General features: G+C 41.8%; 1 protein-coding gene across 1 annotated transcript; it reads left to right on the forward strand.

Annotated features, from left to right (window-relative positions):
• Positions 1-3,331: 3,331 nt before the first annotated feature.
• Positions 3,332-14,306, forward strand: NUP43 (nucleoporin 43). Its single transcript, XM_054063752.1, has 8 exons — positions 3,332-3,474; positions 4,760-4,882; positions 5,136-5,213; positions 6,349-6,526; positions 9,491-9,626; positions 10,537-10,688; positions 11,642-11,764; positions 13,012-14,306. The coding sequence occupies exons 1-8, from the start codon at positions 3,355-3,357 to the stop codon at positions 13,224-13,226; spliced, it is 1,125 nt and encodes a 374-aa protein (XP_053919727.1). The 5' UTR covers positions 3,332-3,354; the 3' UTR covers positions 13,227-14,306.
• Positions 14,307-14,645: the final 339 nt, after the last annotated feature.

The following is a 14,645-nucleotide window of genomic DNA, read 5'->3' on the forward strand; positions in this document are numbered from 1 at the left end:
TTGATGCAGCCCAGGATACAGTTGGCCTTCTAGGCTATGAGTGCGCATTGCCAGCTTGTGTCAAGCTTCTCATCAGTCAGCACCCCCAAGTCCTTCTCCACAGGGCTGCTCTCAATCACGTCATCCCTCACCCTGTATTGAAACTGAGGACTGCCCTGACCCAGGTGTAGGACCTTGCGCTTGCCTTTGTTGAACCTCATGAGGTTCACACAGGCCCACTTCTCCAGCTTGTCCAGGTCCCTCTGAATGACATCACATCCTTCTTGTGTGACAACTGCACCACTCAGCTTGGTGTCATCTGCAAACTTGCTGAGGGTGCATTTGATCTCACTGTTTATATCATCAATGAACATATTAAACAGCAATGGTCCCAGTACAGACCCCTGAGGGACACCACTTGTCACGAATCTCCATCTGGACATCGAGCCATTGACCACTACTCACTGAATGCGACCATCCAACCAATTCCTTATCCACCATACAGTCTACCCATCAAATCCATATCTCTCCAATTTAGAGAGAAAGATATTGTGGGGGACTGTGTCTAAGGCTTTACACAAGTCCAGATAGATCACATCCATTTGTTTTCCTGTATCCACTGATGTGTTCACCCCATCATAGAAAAACACTAGGTTGGTCATACAGGAATTGCCCTTGGTTAAGCCATGCTGCCTGTCTCAAATCACCTCCCTGTCCTCCATGTGCTTTAGCACAGCTTCTAGGAGGATCTGTTCCATGGCCTTCCCTGGTGCAGAAGTGAGGCTGACATGTTGGTAGTCCCCAGGGTCATCTTTTCTACCCTTTCTCAAAGTGGGCACAATATTGCCCTTCTTCCAGCCACCAGGGACTTCTGTTGTCTGCCATGACTATTCAAATATCATGGAGAGTGGCTTGGCAACCACATCAGTGGTGCATGGACAGCCCTGTTGGGGAAGAGGCACAGGAATGCCAGCAGCCAGAGTGGGCCATCACTTGTTTTTTTCTAACATGGAGAGCCCACTAATTTTAAGCATGTCAGAGCTCTCTCCTTTTCTCCTTGATATTCACCCATATCTCCAATCCTTTAGAGATTAAAAAAAAGTTACATACATTTGTATATAACTCTTCCCTCCGAGCTCATAAGCGCATTAGTCTTTTTAAATTCTTTGAATTTTTTTAGTTTAAAAAGCATATTGAAAGTTTATCATCAATGTCTGATCCCATCTGCTTCTGCATATACATACCAAAAGCAGAAGTTTTGTTGTGAAATGTTCCCGCCGAACATTTCCACGGTTATGTCCTAAACCCTACACTAATTGCCGTGTACACCTACGCTCACTCCTCTTTTTGCCTCTGTTTTCCTGTAATCTCAAGCCAGTTTGGTATGTATTTCCATTTCAGAAGTTCGCATTATCTTGAACTTGGCATCCCTCTTTTCCCAGCCCTACACTCAAAAAGGAGGTGACAAGGAACCAGGCACACCAGTGACTATGTTAGGCAGCAGCCTGGGACCCCTTTCATGAAGGAAGGTGAGTCTAGAGACAGGCATGGCAGTGCCACACAGCAGGACACCGTCTCATGGTGCCTGAGCGAGGCAAGCAGTGCAGGGCTGGGGACAACGATGGTTTTGGCATTAAGCAAAAGCAAAGTGACAAGTCAGGCCCCAAGTCAAGCCAGTCACCAAGGGAGATGGCTGGGCATAGGCCCTCCTACAACACAGCTCAGACCAGGGGAGGGTACCCCAGACCAGGTGGGAGGGCCAGGTGAGGGCAAGCAAGGCTTCTGAATGAACTCATGGCCCAAGCAATCTGCTCTTACATCTGCTTTGCAGCACCCTGCAGAGCAACTGCGCTCATTCAAGAGATCAAACTGGGCACAACTCCAGGAGTTATGACCAGCAGTAAATATGGCCTCTCCAAATAACTTTCTGAAAATATTGTTAGATGATAATTGGAGAAAAGCAGATTATAAAGCAATAGAGTTAGGAATTAGCTTTATCCTGCCCTAGTACATCCACTCATCCAGTAAGTGACTTCATTCCCAGGCCCCCCTAACCTCTGGCAGAGAGAGACACATGCTTTCAGCTTTTTTTCCCTTCACTAAAGCTTCAGCCATGTTTAAGGATAATCCGTAGATTCTCCTTGTTGACTCAGCTAATATGTGTGGACGTAATGCCCTTGGAGCTGGCAGTGACTTGCAGGATTGCTGTTAGCAGCTTAATACAGGGCATCAGAGGTGTAGGCTACTGTAGAATAATAATGAGATTGCAGTGTGCAACAAAGCTGGTTTAAGGCTTGCAGTGTGGTAGACTGCAATAGCATCTGGCTTTCTGAGTATGTTCCTTCTTGGGGGCTGCTGTAGATAATTATGAAAAACAAACATGTTCCTCAGAGTTGAAGTTCAAACGATGTATAAAGCATGTAAAGTATCACTGATTTGGTATCACATCTGAAGGATTACAAACCAGCACAGCAGATCACAAGGGACTCAAGAATGCTGTATAGAAAAAAATGTGTTAAATGACTTTGGCAGGGAAATTGCAATAACACAGGTGGAATTCTGACAAAGCCATCGCTGCAAATGCTGGTAAGTCCACCTGACAGAACCTCAGAGGCAGCAGAAGAAAATTGGGCTGTAAAATAGGAAGGTGCTTGTGAGAAAGATCCTTATGGGACTGCAGTGACTGAACATAGTCCCATCCCCTGAAATGACAGTGTAGCATGTCAGCCTTCAGCTCATTTTACAACTAACCTCTGAACTTTTTATTGCGCAGTTTAGGTCTCAGGTGAAATAGCATAAAGTCAGTATGTGTGTCCTTTCATTTGAGTTAATGCACTACATGGAACAAGAAAAATATTATTGTGGTACTCCTTTCTGTACAAGTAGAAATGTGGCAGAGGGAGAGCATCACTCACAGGTGTGTAAAATCAAATCTAGACCAGAGATGATGAACTGCTGTAAAAGCCACTGATTTGAGACAATAAGTTAGCCACCTTTCAAAGATGATAAGCAAAACGCTCTAGGGTAAGACAGCTAGGCTCACTGCCAAATTCACTTATTTCTTTATTTCTGCCTCTCCTGGAACCGATTCTGCCAATAACGCCTGGGTGATACAAACAGCGTTGGCAAAGACCGAGCTTGCAGGGGCAGAACGCGACGGGGCAGGGCGGGACGGGGCAAGGCACCCCAGGGCGAAGACGCAGCCGCCGTGGCTGATCCAGACCGCCCGCCCCGGTGAACGCCGGCAGCTGCTGCAAGAGGCGGAGCGGAGCGGAGCGCGTTCCCGCCCCGCGCCAAGTGTGTCCCTCCGCGCTCGCCGTCGCGGCGCAGCCAATCAGCGCGCGCGGCGGGGCGGGCGGGAGCGGTGGGGAGGCCATGGTGGACGCGTGCGTCAAGTTCGTGTCGCAGAAGATCAGTAAGGCGCGCTGGCGGCCCCTGCCCCCCGCCGCCATCCAGCCCCCAGACCTCTTCGCCACTGGCTCCTGGGACAACGAGGTACCCAGGCGGGTCCTGCCCTGTCAGCCCCACGAGCCTCCGCCGCTTCGCATGGGAGAGGGGGCCGGAGCTTCGCGGGGCGCCGCGCGTCCTGGGGGCCCCCTATGCCTTCCTCGGTCCCTAAGGAAGCCAGGGGCCGCCCCCCGGCGCGGCAGAGTTATCCCTCGGGGCTAGCGCTTCCCTCCGGCTGCCTATTGCTTTTCCAGCTGGAGGCGGGTCACTAGTGGTGTCCCCCAGGGCTCAGTGCGGGTCCGGTCCTGTTCAATATCTTTATCAATGACCTGGATGAAGGCATTGAGTGCACCCTTAGCAAGTTTGCAGACCACATTAAGCTGGGTGGAAGTGTTGCTCTGCTTGAGGGTAGGGAGACTCTGCAGAGGGGTCTGAACAGGCTGGACCGATGGGCTGGGGCCAATGGCATGAGGTTTAACAAGGCCAAATGCCGGGTCCTTCACTTGGGGCACAACAACCCTGTGCAGTGCTACAGGCTTGGGGAAGAGTGGCTGGAGAGCTGCACGGAGGAGAAGGGCCTGGGGGTGTTGATTGACAGCTGACTGAACATGAGCCAGCAGTGTGCCCAGGTGACCAAGAAGGCCAATGGCATCTTGGCTTGTATCAGAAACGGCGTGGCCAGCAGGTCCAGGGAGGTTATTCTCCCTCTGTACTCAGCACTGGTGAGACCACACCTCCAATATTGTGTTCAGTTCTGGGCCCCTCACTCCAAGAAGGATGTTGAGGCTCTGGAGCGTGTCCAGAGGAGAGCAATGAAGCTGGTGAAGGGGCTGGAGAACAAGTCTTAGGGGGAGCGGCTGAGGGAACTGGGGTTGTTTAGCCTTGAGAAGAGGAGGCTGAGGGGAGACCTTATTACTCTCTACGACTACCTGAAAGGAGGTTGTAGAGAGATGGGTGCTGGCCTCTTCTCCCAAGTGACAGGGGACAGGACAAGGGGGAATGGCCTCAAGCTGTGCCAGGGGAGGTTCAGACTGAATATCAAGAAGAAAATTTTTCACAGAAAGGGTCATCGGGCACTGGCAGAGGCTGCCCAGGGAGGTGGTTGAATCCCCATCCCTGGAGGTATTTAAAACACGGTTAGACGAGGTGCTCAGGGATATGGTTTAGTGGCAGATAGGACCAGTTGGACTCGATGATCTAAGAGGTCTTTTCAAACCTAGTGATTCTGTGATTTCCTGGCTGTAGTGGGAAGGCTGTGCCATCCAGGCTGGCTTGTCATTGCATACTTTCAGGAGCGTTTTTGAATAAATCTGGTGGTGTCATTTCCGTACAGGATAACAGGATCTCCATTTGGTCTGCTGGAGATGTTGGAGATGGGGGCCTCAACAGTGAATGTCATGGAGAACATCAGCTGCTGTGTGACATCAGGCACGATGGTGATGTTATGGACATGCAGGTAAAATAGCTGTGTCAAACAGATCCTTGTTTTTAAGGGCTTGTCACTTAGAAGTTAAGTCACAATGAGCGGTCAAAATGCTGAGATTGAAAAAAATTCTTATTAAGAAGGGCAAAACCAACTAGTATCAGTTTGTGGGGTTGGTTTGTTATTTTTTTTAACTATACCTACCAATAATTTAGGTTACTGTAAGATCAAAATTAGCATCTTAGTGCTGGCATCAACTGATAGCATGCTTATTATCTCTCTTTAGTTTTTGGATCAAGAGAGAATTGTGGTTGCCTCATCAACAGGAACTGTAACTGTGTTCCGTCATCATCAAAATAACCAGGTAAGTAACTTCCACTGGCTTTAAGATGCTATTCTGTGTAATACAGGTCACTTGGGTCTTGGCCTAAGATTCCTCAAAACCACTAAAGCAAGAGACATCTGTATACCAAAATCAATTTTTTTATGTCTGTTAGTAAAAGATTTGGCTCTAGACATGTGTGGAAAGTAAAAAGCATTTTGCCTACATACTACATAAATTGGATTCCAGACCCAGATAGACTGGGATTGTCCAGACTAGGCATTAGGAAGAATTTCTTCACTATGGGAGTGGTGAGACTCTGTAGCAGGTTGCCCAGGGAGGTTGTGGCTGCCCCATCCCTGCAGGTGTTCAAGGCCAGGTTGGTTGGCACCTGGGGCAGCCTGATTTAGTGAGATATCCCTGCCCATGGCAGGGAGATTGGAACTAGATGATCTTTAAGGTCCCTTCCAACACTGACTATTCTATGATTCTGTGATCCACTGGTATATAGCTGTAACAAAACAGTTCATTCACTGAAAACATACGTTGAGAGTTTAGATTATTTTGGGGGAGTGGGTATTAATGGACTTGCACCTGCCCTATTAGAGTTTTTGTGTTCTTGAACTAAATGACTTATGTTGAATTTCCTCTCATGAGTGTCATGTGAGGGAAGATAGATGCACACTAGTCTTGCTTTGATTATAAGTCACTGAAAATAAATGCATCATGACTTTTTTATGGAATTAAAATGACACAATAAAGACTAATAGCTGTTAATAGTTTGATGTGGTACCTAAAATAAACTTAAGTTCCTTGCAATCAAAATCTGAATCCGACCTTATGTTTTGAAAGGCCTCTGCTCTTTTCCCTTGGCCTAGGGAAAGACTGAACGGATAAGTCTAGTGAAGGTCGTTTCACACTTCATAAATAGATAGTGTTCTGATTTCTAGCTCATGTGAAAAGGTGATTCAGAAAAGAAATGTTTCATTTAAAGCTTGTGCACTCAAGAGTTGAGGAAAATTTAGATCTCTGATTCCTATTTGTATAGGAGATGCTCATTCCTGTGGGGTAGTGTGGCTTGCTTGGAGCTCATTTCTGGTTTCCTAATTATTCTGAAAGCTTTGGTCAATCAGGATTGTTATTTAACAGCAGAATTTCATGTCTGGTTACTACTTAGACTTTATCTGCCAGCCTGCGGTGGGAGAAGGCCCATTATCATGTGGACCAAGACACATCTTGTGGTGGAGCAGCATGTACTGGGGTCATCTGCAACAAGCCAGATATTGTCACTGTTGGAGAAGATGGTAGAATAAATCTCTTCAAAGCTGACCAAAAGGATGCAGTAAGAACAATAGGTATGTCAAATAACTGTTCAAATTAATTTAAATGAGAGTTGTTTGTTTGAGTTTTAGCTTCCCAAATGATAAACAGCAACAAGAAAGAAAGTCAGTTGAGAACAATTAAATATTTCAAGTTGAATGTGTTTGCTCCAGATTATTCCTATATTCCTCCAGACTTCAGATACTTAAAGCGTAGTTCAGATGTATTTCTGTATTCATTCAGATACTTGCAAAGTAATGTTTTAACTGATGGAGAAGTTTCAAGCCTAACGTTCTCTGTAGGCTTCTGTTTCATCAACGACTGTTAAATGCTATGATGGCATACGTGAAATATGGTTAGATTTCAAGAATTAGTGTCCCAAATTCTTCATAACTGGAGGTCAGCGAAATGATCATTTCAAAGGTTAACCCCCATGGTATCCATATTCAAAACCATCTATTTATCTATGTCTAAAGGAACACCAAGAACCAGAAATCCCTGTTTGTACCCTGTTCTTCTGCCAGATACCATTCATGGCTTACCGTGATAATTTCTTCCTTAGTGAGAAAGCGCCGTATTTGCTAGAATAATAGATTATGCGATAGAGTATGATCTTTGTGAAAGCTGTCAAAATGTGGTTATTCTCAGCTCTTCTGTCAGGTTAGTCTCTTGGAAACAGAATGCAATTTTGTAGCATCTGTTGGAAATGAAATTTAAAAGCAGAAATAATTTGAAGGACAGCAACACCATGTTTGGTAGTGGCATTACTAAACTGAGACTTTCTCTCTGAGACTTCAGTTTAACACACTACCGGTGTTTCTCCTCAAGCAAAACCTTGTCTCTAACGGATGAAGGTATTTACACAGTGATAAGCCAATTAAGGAAGGAAGTACTCTGGGATTTCTAGAGGGGGTAGTTCTGTGTGCATGGCTGTATATACACACACAAGATAAATCCTATTAATTGCATACAGTCCTTTACTAAAGCTCCTTGAGAATTTCTGTAGGAAACCTTTCTATGCTTTAAAAAAACCCAAAAGGTAGCAGGGCATGAGGCAGGTATTAGCACATGCATACTAGCACATGCCCACAAAACACACAAGAACATTAACTAGTTTAAAAGGGTTATTTTTACTTTTAAATACTTACCTATATACAGATATTAGCACAGAGTGTTCTGGTGCAAGTTTAATAGAATTGAATGTTTTGCTGACTCACAGGAAGCAGTTGTTCACCAAAACCGCCACCCCCACCACCTATATTTTATTCTGGGCAGTTGGTGAGATGCTTACACACAGATTTAATATAATGTGTTGCAGGATGCAAGTTGTTAGTTTTCTTAGTGCTCCCTTGATAGTACTACGTAAAAGTGCTTGCTTTGTAGTGGTAGCATCAGCCAGTCTTACGCTGGGGTAAGACTTTGCATTGATATTTGCTAGTGCATAAACACTTAAGAAATCACATGTGAATTAATTGGGAAACGCCCTTTTGGAAATGAGAAGGGAAATGCTAGATTAGGACTGGTCCATATATCAGTCATACTTGTGACCTGGCAATTGAAGCTTACCTGGAGTTATGTGGAATGGACTAGCACAAACTCATTGACTAGAGATTATTTTACTATAAAGGTGGAAAGGGTGAGAGAATGTCTTGGGAGACTCTTTCAGGGTCTTCAGGATGGAGATAGTGTAAGCAATCCTTGGTACTGGTTCCCAATTCAACGACATCGTGACGTTTCCTAGGCACTAAGCTGAACCCTCAACATGTTCTAAGGTGAAGATAGAACTCTTATACCTCATGAAATACTTGTAAAGGAGTAGCTTGCTTTTTTTTTTTTAATTGTTTAATGGATTTAAGGGTATAATACAAAGCTGATATGTTTATAGTTAATTATGGTAGGAAAAAATCTCCAGAGTTACATATCATGTAAAAACCTTTTGAAGCCATAAAGATGTAACATTGCTAAATCACTCACTATATTTCTGTCATGAAATTTTAGAACTTAAGTGTTCAGTAATCTAACATTTCTTTCTGAAGGTGTTTTGGTTCTTTTTCCTCCCTCTTGGCTTTCATTTAAGTAGTAGACAGCAAAGAAAACTTGAAATATTTGTAACCAGGCATCAATTCAACTTCTCTGTCTCGGTATGAGAATTTTGCAGCAAAAAAAATCACCTATGTTTTCAGTTTGGACTTACACAAAGAATTTTAAAATACTTGAGTTGAAAGTAGACTTAATGATATTACCCCATCATAATCAAGATGAAAACTTTATATATGGTAACTGAATGAAAATAAGAATATGGTGTCTGTGTTGTTATCTCCTAAAGCCTCAAAAGTTTTGCCTTGATGCCGTGAAGTGTTTGACACCGTATAGTATTCTGACCAGAAGAGGCACTGGAGAAAAGGACTTGGAAAAAACAGCTTTGCCATTTAGTTGACATTAACAAGGAAAGCCTAATTCTGGTTTGGCTTTAGGAACAGGGATGGAAGATATCACATGGACAGTTCTTGGGCAAGGTCTAGAGAAAGTTGCTGAATTAAATACTTCTGTATACAACTGTTCTCAGCCAGAGTTACTGCTTCTTGCGTTCAGAAGAACAACTTCACTATGAAAAGCTCCACAGCTTGCCTCCTCTCAGTAGATGCAGAGCATATAAAGAAAACTTATGAAAACCGTGGATCTGACTAAATTGATTCCTTCTCTTAGGAACTATAGGAAGAAATCTTATGGATCAACAAGTAGTTCACTGGAACTAATTAAATATAGCTTCTTACAGATTTGTCTCAGTAATGTTTGATACACGAAGCAAGGGCTCCTTTTTCACAGAGTACCCTTGCAACACTTAAAACATCATGACGCTGGTGTTTCTCTGCCCCTTAGGGGCTATTAGCTATGTTTAAGAAGCTGCGTTCCACTTTCTAAAAAGTTATTTTGTTGTAATTAAACGGAGACTAGCATTCCTGTAGGTTTATTTGAGTGCTTTCCTATCTCTCTTGCAGACAATGCAGACAGCAGTACGCTTCATGCAGTGACTTTCCTTCGCACAACTGAGATCTTGACAGTAAATTCAATTGGACAATTAAAAATATGGGACCTCAGACAGCAAAGAAATGAGCCATCTCAAATATTTTCTTTGTAAGACCTTCATTTTATTTTACATATTTCCAAGAAGCACGTGCTACTTTATATAATCTGATGTGAATCTTTCCTAATAACTTCTTGACAATTGGGTGATATATGATTAATTTTTTTAAGTTTATAACTTCTTTGGTATTAAAATAATCAAAAGCAGACTCTGCTTAATGGCTGAATTGTTATTGTGGCTGAGTATTTTATGTAGGTGGTCTGTTTTACAATTTAACTTTTGAAGGGCTTTTGCAGCTGTACACTTGATCTTTTAAGAAAAGAAAAACAACCAACCAACCCTCAAGACAAAACACTTTCTCTTTCTCTAATTAAATATACTTTACATCTGGTTTTCTCCACAGGCTTAATATAAAGTTTCTGGCATTTAAAATGTATTTGAATGATAACTTTGTGCCTTGTAAGGTATTGTGAGAAAACAAACTGAGCTGGATTCAAGCCTGTTGTCTGTGGAATAAGTCTCATTCCTGTTAATAGGTTGTGGTTTAGGTACCTGGTTATGTTAGTGCCCAGTCTCCCTTTTTAACTCCTAGTATATATTGAAAGTATAATTATAACATGAATTTCAGAGTAACCTTCTTATTACTATAGATATACTTAGATTATAATCTGTATACAGGGTCTTCTCATTCCTGTAAAGCTGTCTGATATATGTGGATGCCTGCAGGGCATAGAACCTAATGTTCATCCAGTTGTAGCTTCATGTTATTGCCATACCTCTCATTTCCAGTAGATGTCAGGCAGCTTCAGCTTGTAGTAGTAACCAGATGCTGCAGGAATTGAAGCTGAAGTCCATACCCTTACCTTGTTCATCAACACTCCTAGGGATTAAGAAGGAAATAGAAGCTGAATGAAAAATTAATGATTGATTTGGTGATTTGCTCCCCCTTCTCCTTTGCAGGACAGGTGACCGAGTTCCACTCCACTGTGTGGACAGGCATCCCAATCAACAGCATATTGTGGCCACGGGGGGCCAGGATGGGGTGCTGAGTATATGGGACATTAGGCAAGGTACCATGCCGGTGTCCCTGCTAAATGCTCATGAAGCAGAAAGTGAGTATCTAAAAGGGGGAAGGAAGAGGGGAGAAGGCGACTCTTCAGAAAAGTTTTGAATTTTTTGTAACTCCCCATAAAACATTAGGTGTTGTAGCTACCATAGAGAATAATCGCATAGTTGCCACTTAATGTGTTGTCATCCAGTTGGCTTCAGTTTATTCCTTCTTCGTATATGAGACGATTTTTGCCTAAAAGCCAGCTCTATCTAAACTAAAGCTAGAATTAGTAGGCAATTCCTTAATGAGTCGTTAAATGCATTTAATCAGAATGCCCATGTTTCTAGAATGGTAGGTATATTATAGTCATAGAAATTGATGCTGTGGTATGCAGGTATAGTAAAGCAAGAATGCAGTTACTAACTAACTGGGAAATGTAAGGAAGGAGGGAAAACCGCAAATGGTGCAGCTCCATTTAGTGCCTCCACAACACTGAAACACCTAGCTTCCTGGTGACTTTGTATGAACAAGATAGCAATTCATATTGTGGAAAAAATTTATTGACTTGATGCCACAATTATATTTAAGGAATAAAAACATTTCTTGATGTTAAGTTTTACTGACTTAAACATCTTTTCCACAGTTGTGGTATTTAGACACAAAATAATGTGTGTGCTGGGAAGGAATGTATGCTGTGTGCAGATTTAAAGTTAATAGTAGGGAAGGCAGCATGAGAAAATACTCAGAATGTCTGAATTCAGATAAGATTTTAACCTTTAATAATTTTCACAGTGCTGAAAATGTTCTCTTTTTAATTATTTATTTATTTTTATCTCCTGGAGAAGAGAAAACAGCAGTAAATAACTGAGAGTGGGGGTTTGGGTCTCCTACCCTCCTCCCCCAGGTTTTGGTGGTGGCCCAAGTTCTTCTAATGCATGTCTGTATCATACTTGCCAAAATACTTGATACTTTTTCTGAAGCAGTTTTGTTTTGGTTTTGGTTTGATACTTGCAGTGTGGGAAGTTCACTTCCATCCCTCCAACCCTGATCACTTATTTACATGTTCTGAAGATGGATCTCTTTGGCACTGGGATGCTTCCACAGACATATCTGAAAAGCCATCTTTTCTTCATCAAGGTAAGGATGTCTGAAGTCAGTCTGCACCGGTCAGTTTGCAACATAATTAAAGTTCATATTATTACACGATCTAATTAACAACAAAATCTTAAGACAGAAAATTAAAAGCTGGTTTCTTTTCTTAGAAAGAAAGCCCTGATAGGCACTTCAGGAAAACTATTTATAAGGCTAACAGTTGTGTGAATTTTTTGTAGTCTTCTTTAATCTGCTGTATTCTGTCCGGTGTGTAAAGAGGCAAACCTAGTAAATCAAAGGTAGATCGTGTTCAGTTAAAAATCTTTTGTATATAGAAAAGACATGAAGGCAGCCTGAGCAACACATTATTATCTGAGTTTCTGAGGGAAATATCAATTATTTTGGTATGATAAAGTTTTGTATATGTTAATGGGATAGTGGAATTATGAATTTACCCTTCAGGGTCATAATTGGAACTTTCAGTAAATGAAACTGGGTCCCTTTGTATCGTGTCAGGATTTTACTTAAAGACACAATGCTGACTTAATATTTCTTTTCATGTTCTGGCCACAGAGACCGCTTACTTGATTGCCACTTCAGGCTGACTTTTAGATGTCATCTGCTACCTTTGGCAGTAAAGCTGCCATTCAAAGCATTTGCCATTTGATACAATAGGGAAACAATAGGATAATCAATGCAAGTTGCACTCTGAATATTTTTGGGTGTATTAAATATAAAGCTTTTAGCACCACTTCAGTCATGTGTTGATTTTATGCTGAATGATAGCTCTCAAACTGTGAGGCTTTGGTTTGAATGTAAAATGTTATGTGGCAAAAATTGAAAGTCAAATCCAGGTATATCACTTGCTGCAGAATAAGTAGGAAGAAGGGATGGTAGGGAATAACTGTTATTAAAGCAAAGCTGATGCCCCAAATATAGCAAGACAGGGTATAAACAGACTTTTGTTCTTAGGTCTGTCCTTGCTTCAGTTGCTGGTTAGAAAAACTGTTTGCTCAGCAAGAAGAGTTCATAGCTATACTGACCTATTTGGGCAGAGCTGGTAGCAAGTTTCTGTAATCACTTCAAGTACCTGATTTTTTTTAAGCTACTTTTTCCTTCGTTTACCAAAGAGATGACAACATCTGTTAACTAATCTGAAAACTGACTTAAATGTAAAATGATAGTCCCATTATGTTTGTTCCATACCTCCTGTGTTTCTCCAAATTCTGAGAATGTATAAACTAAATTGGAATTTATTTCTCTCTCTTCTGCCTTTCTCTCCCTTCTTTAAGGAGGAAGAAGTACTACCTATTTTTCCCACAGTACTGTTAACCAGTCTGTAGTAAGTGCCTGGCTAAACAACGATCCTGCCAAAGACCGCATAGAAATCACCAACTTAATTCCATACCAGACTTTGTCTGTGAATAGTTTAGATGTTTTAGGACCATGCCTGCTATATGGTACTGATGCAGAGTCTATTCATGTGAACAAGAAACTCTTTGCATGAAACTACTCCAGTATCCCTTTGAAGTACCAATCGCTTTGAACTACTGGGAAATGTCAGGTTCATTCTTAATAATACTCTTTAGTCTGTTATCTGTGTGTTGAGGAGAGTCCTACAGCTTGGTTCTGGTACTGCAGAAGAAATGTAAGGTACCTCAGATTCTGAAAGCTGTTGCTCATTGTTGGTGCTCCAGGATGGGTAACTCATTTCTTCCCTAATGCCTGTTTGGTTTTGGTAAGCAGGAAGGTAGTTGCTAGGGCAAGATATTTGCTGTAAACTGATGTGTGTAATACACACGCACATACCAAGTGAAGAAAAGGTAAATCCATGATTTTTTTTCTGTAAAGATATTTTTCAAGTATTAATTCTAAGAACAAACTATGGGATTCTTTGAAATTCTTTTTATGTCACCTGAGAGAGATGGGGTTTTTTTTAATCTGAGTTTTTTATACATTTAGAGAATATAACCTTTTGTGTTATGAGAATTGGACAGGAAAAACTGTTAAAAGTTGTGAAATGTGAAAGATTCTATAAGGATCTTAGCATTTTAATAACATTACTTTGGATTATTTAAAGCTTCATCATGGATGCATCATGTTAGAACTTGATAATGTGCTGGTAACTTGCAACATATAGCTACAGCTTTATATATGCATATAAAGTTATAACTATATAGTTAACAAGTTGTAACTGACAGGTGTGTTGGCTGTGTTTTCAGGTGTGAGAATAAGACTTTCTAAACTTGAGACGTAGTCTTTGTCACAAATAAAATTCCACATCTAATCTATTGCAAATTTTGAAATGTTAAATGTTATGACTGTACCTACCTCTTGTTGCAGAGGACCCTTTCTCTTTTTAATAAAAAGTTTTACACAAGAATACTGGTTTGACTTACTGAATTGGTTGGAACAAATGTACATGTCATCTTTGTAGGAAGATAATAACTGTAAGTTGTTTGGATGGATCCTGGGTATACCATCTGAAGATAGAGGGCAACCTCAGGATTTGGCAACAGGTTAAATAAGATTTTTGCATGCATTTTCCCTCAAAACCGTTTTGAAGCATACTTTATTTCCATGTCAGTGAGAACAGCTTCCATCACCGCCTGTGATAAGAGTACCTTACCTGAATTCCTGGTCTGTCCAGTGGGACGACATGGATGACGCGCTGGGGACAAGGCTGTTCCATACAGGGAATGTATGGAGTTGCCACAGGGCTCGATGGAGCTTCTTAACGTGTGCTTCCTGGTTTGTTTGAAATGCAGTGCTCTGCCTGGAAAGAAAATCAGTCACGATGCATCTCCAAGGGCCAACTGATGGGGTTTCCTTCCTGGTGACTTACACGTGTTGGTCTGTAGCATGTCCTTCATTCAGGCATTAACCAGCTCAGGGAGGCTCTGCAAAACATTTTTCCTCCACTAGA

This window comes from Cuculus canorus, chromosome 3 (assembly GCF_017976375.1).
Source record: "Cuculus canorus isolate bCucCan1 chromosome 3, bCucCan1.pri, whole genome shotgun sequence".
NCBI classification, from domain to species: Eukaryota; Metazoa; Chordata; class Aves; order Cuculiformes; family Cuculidae; genus Cuculus; species Cuculus canorus.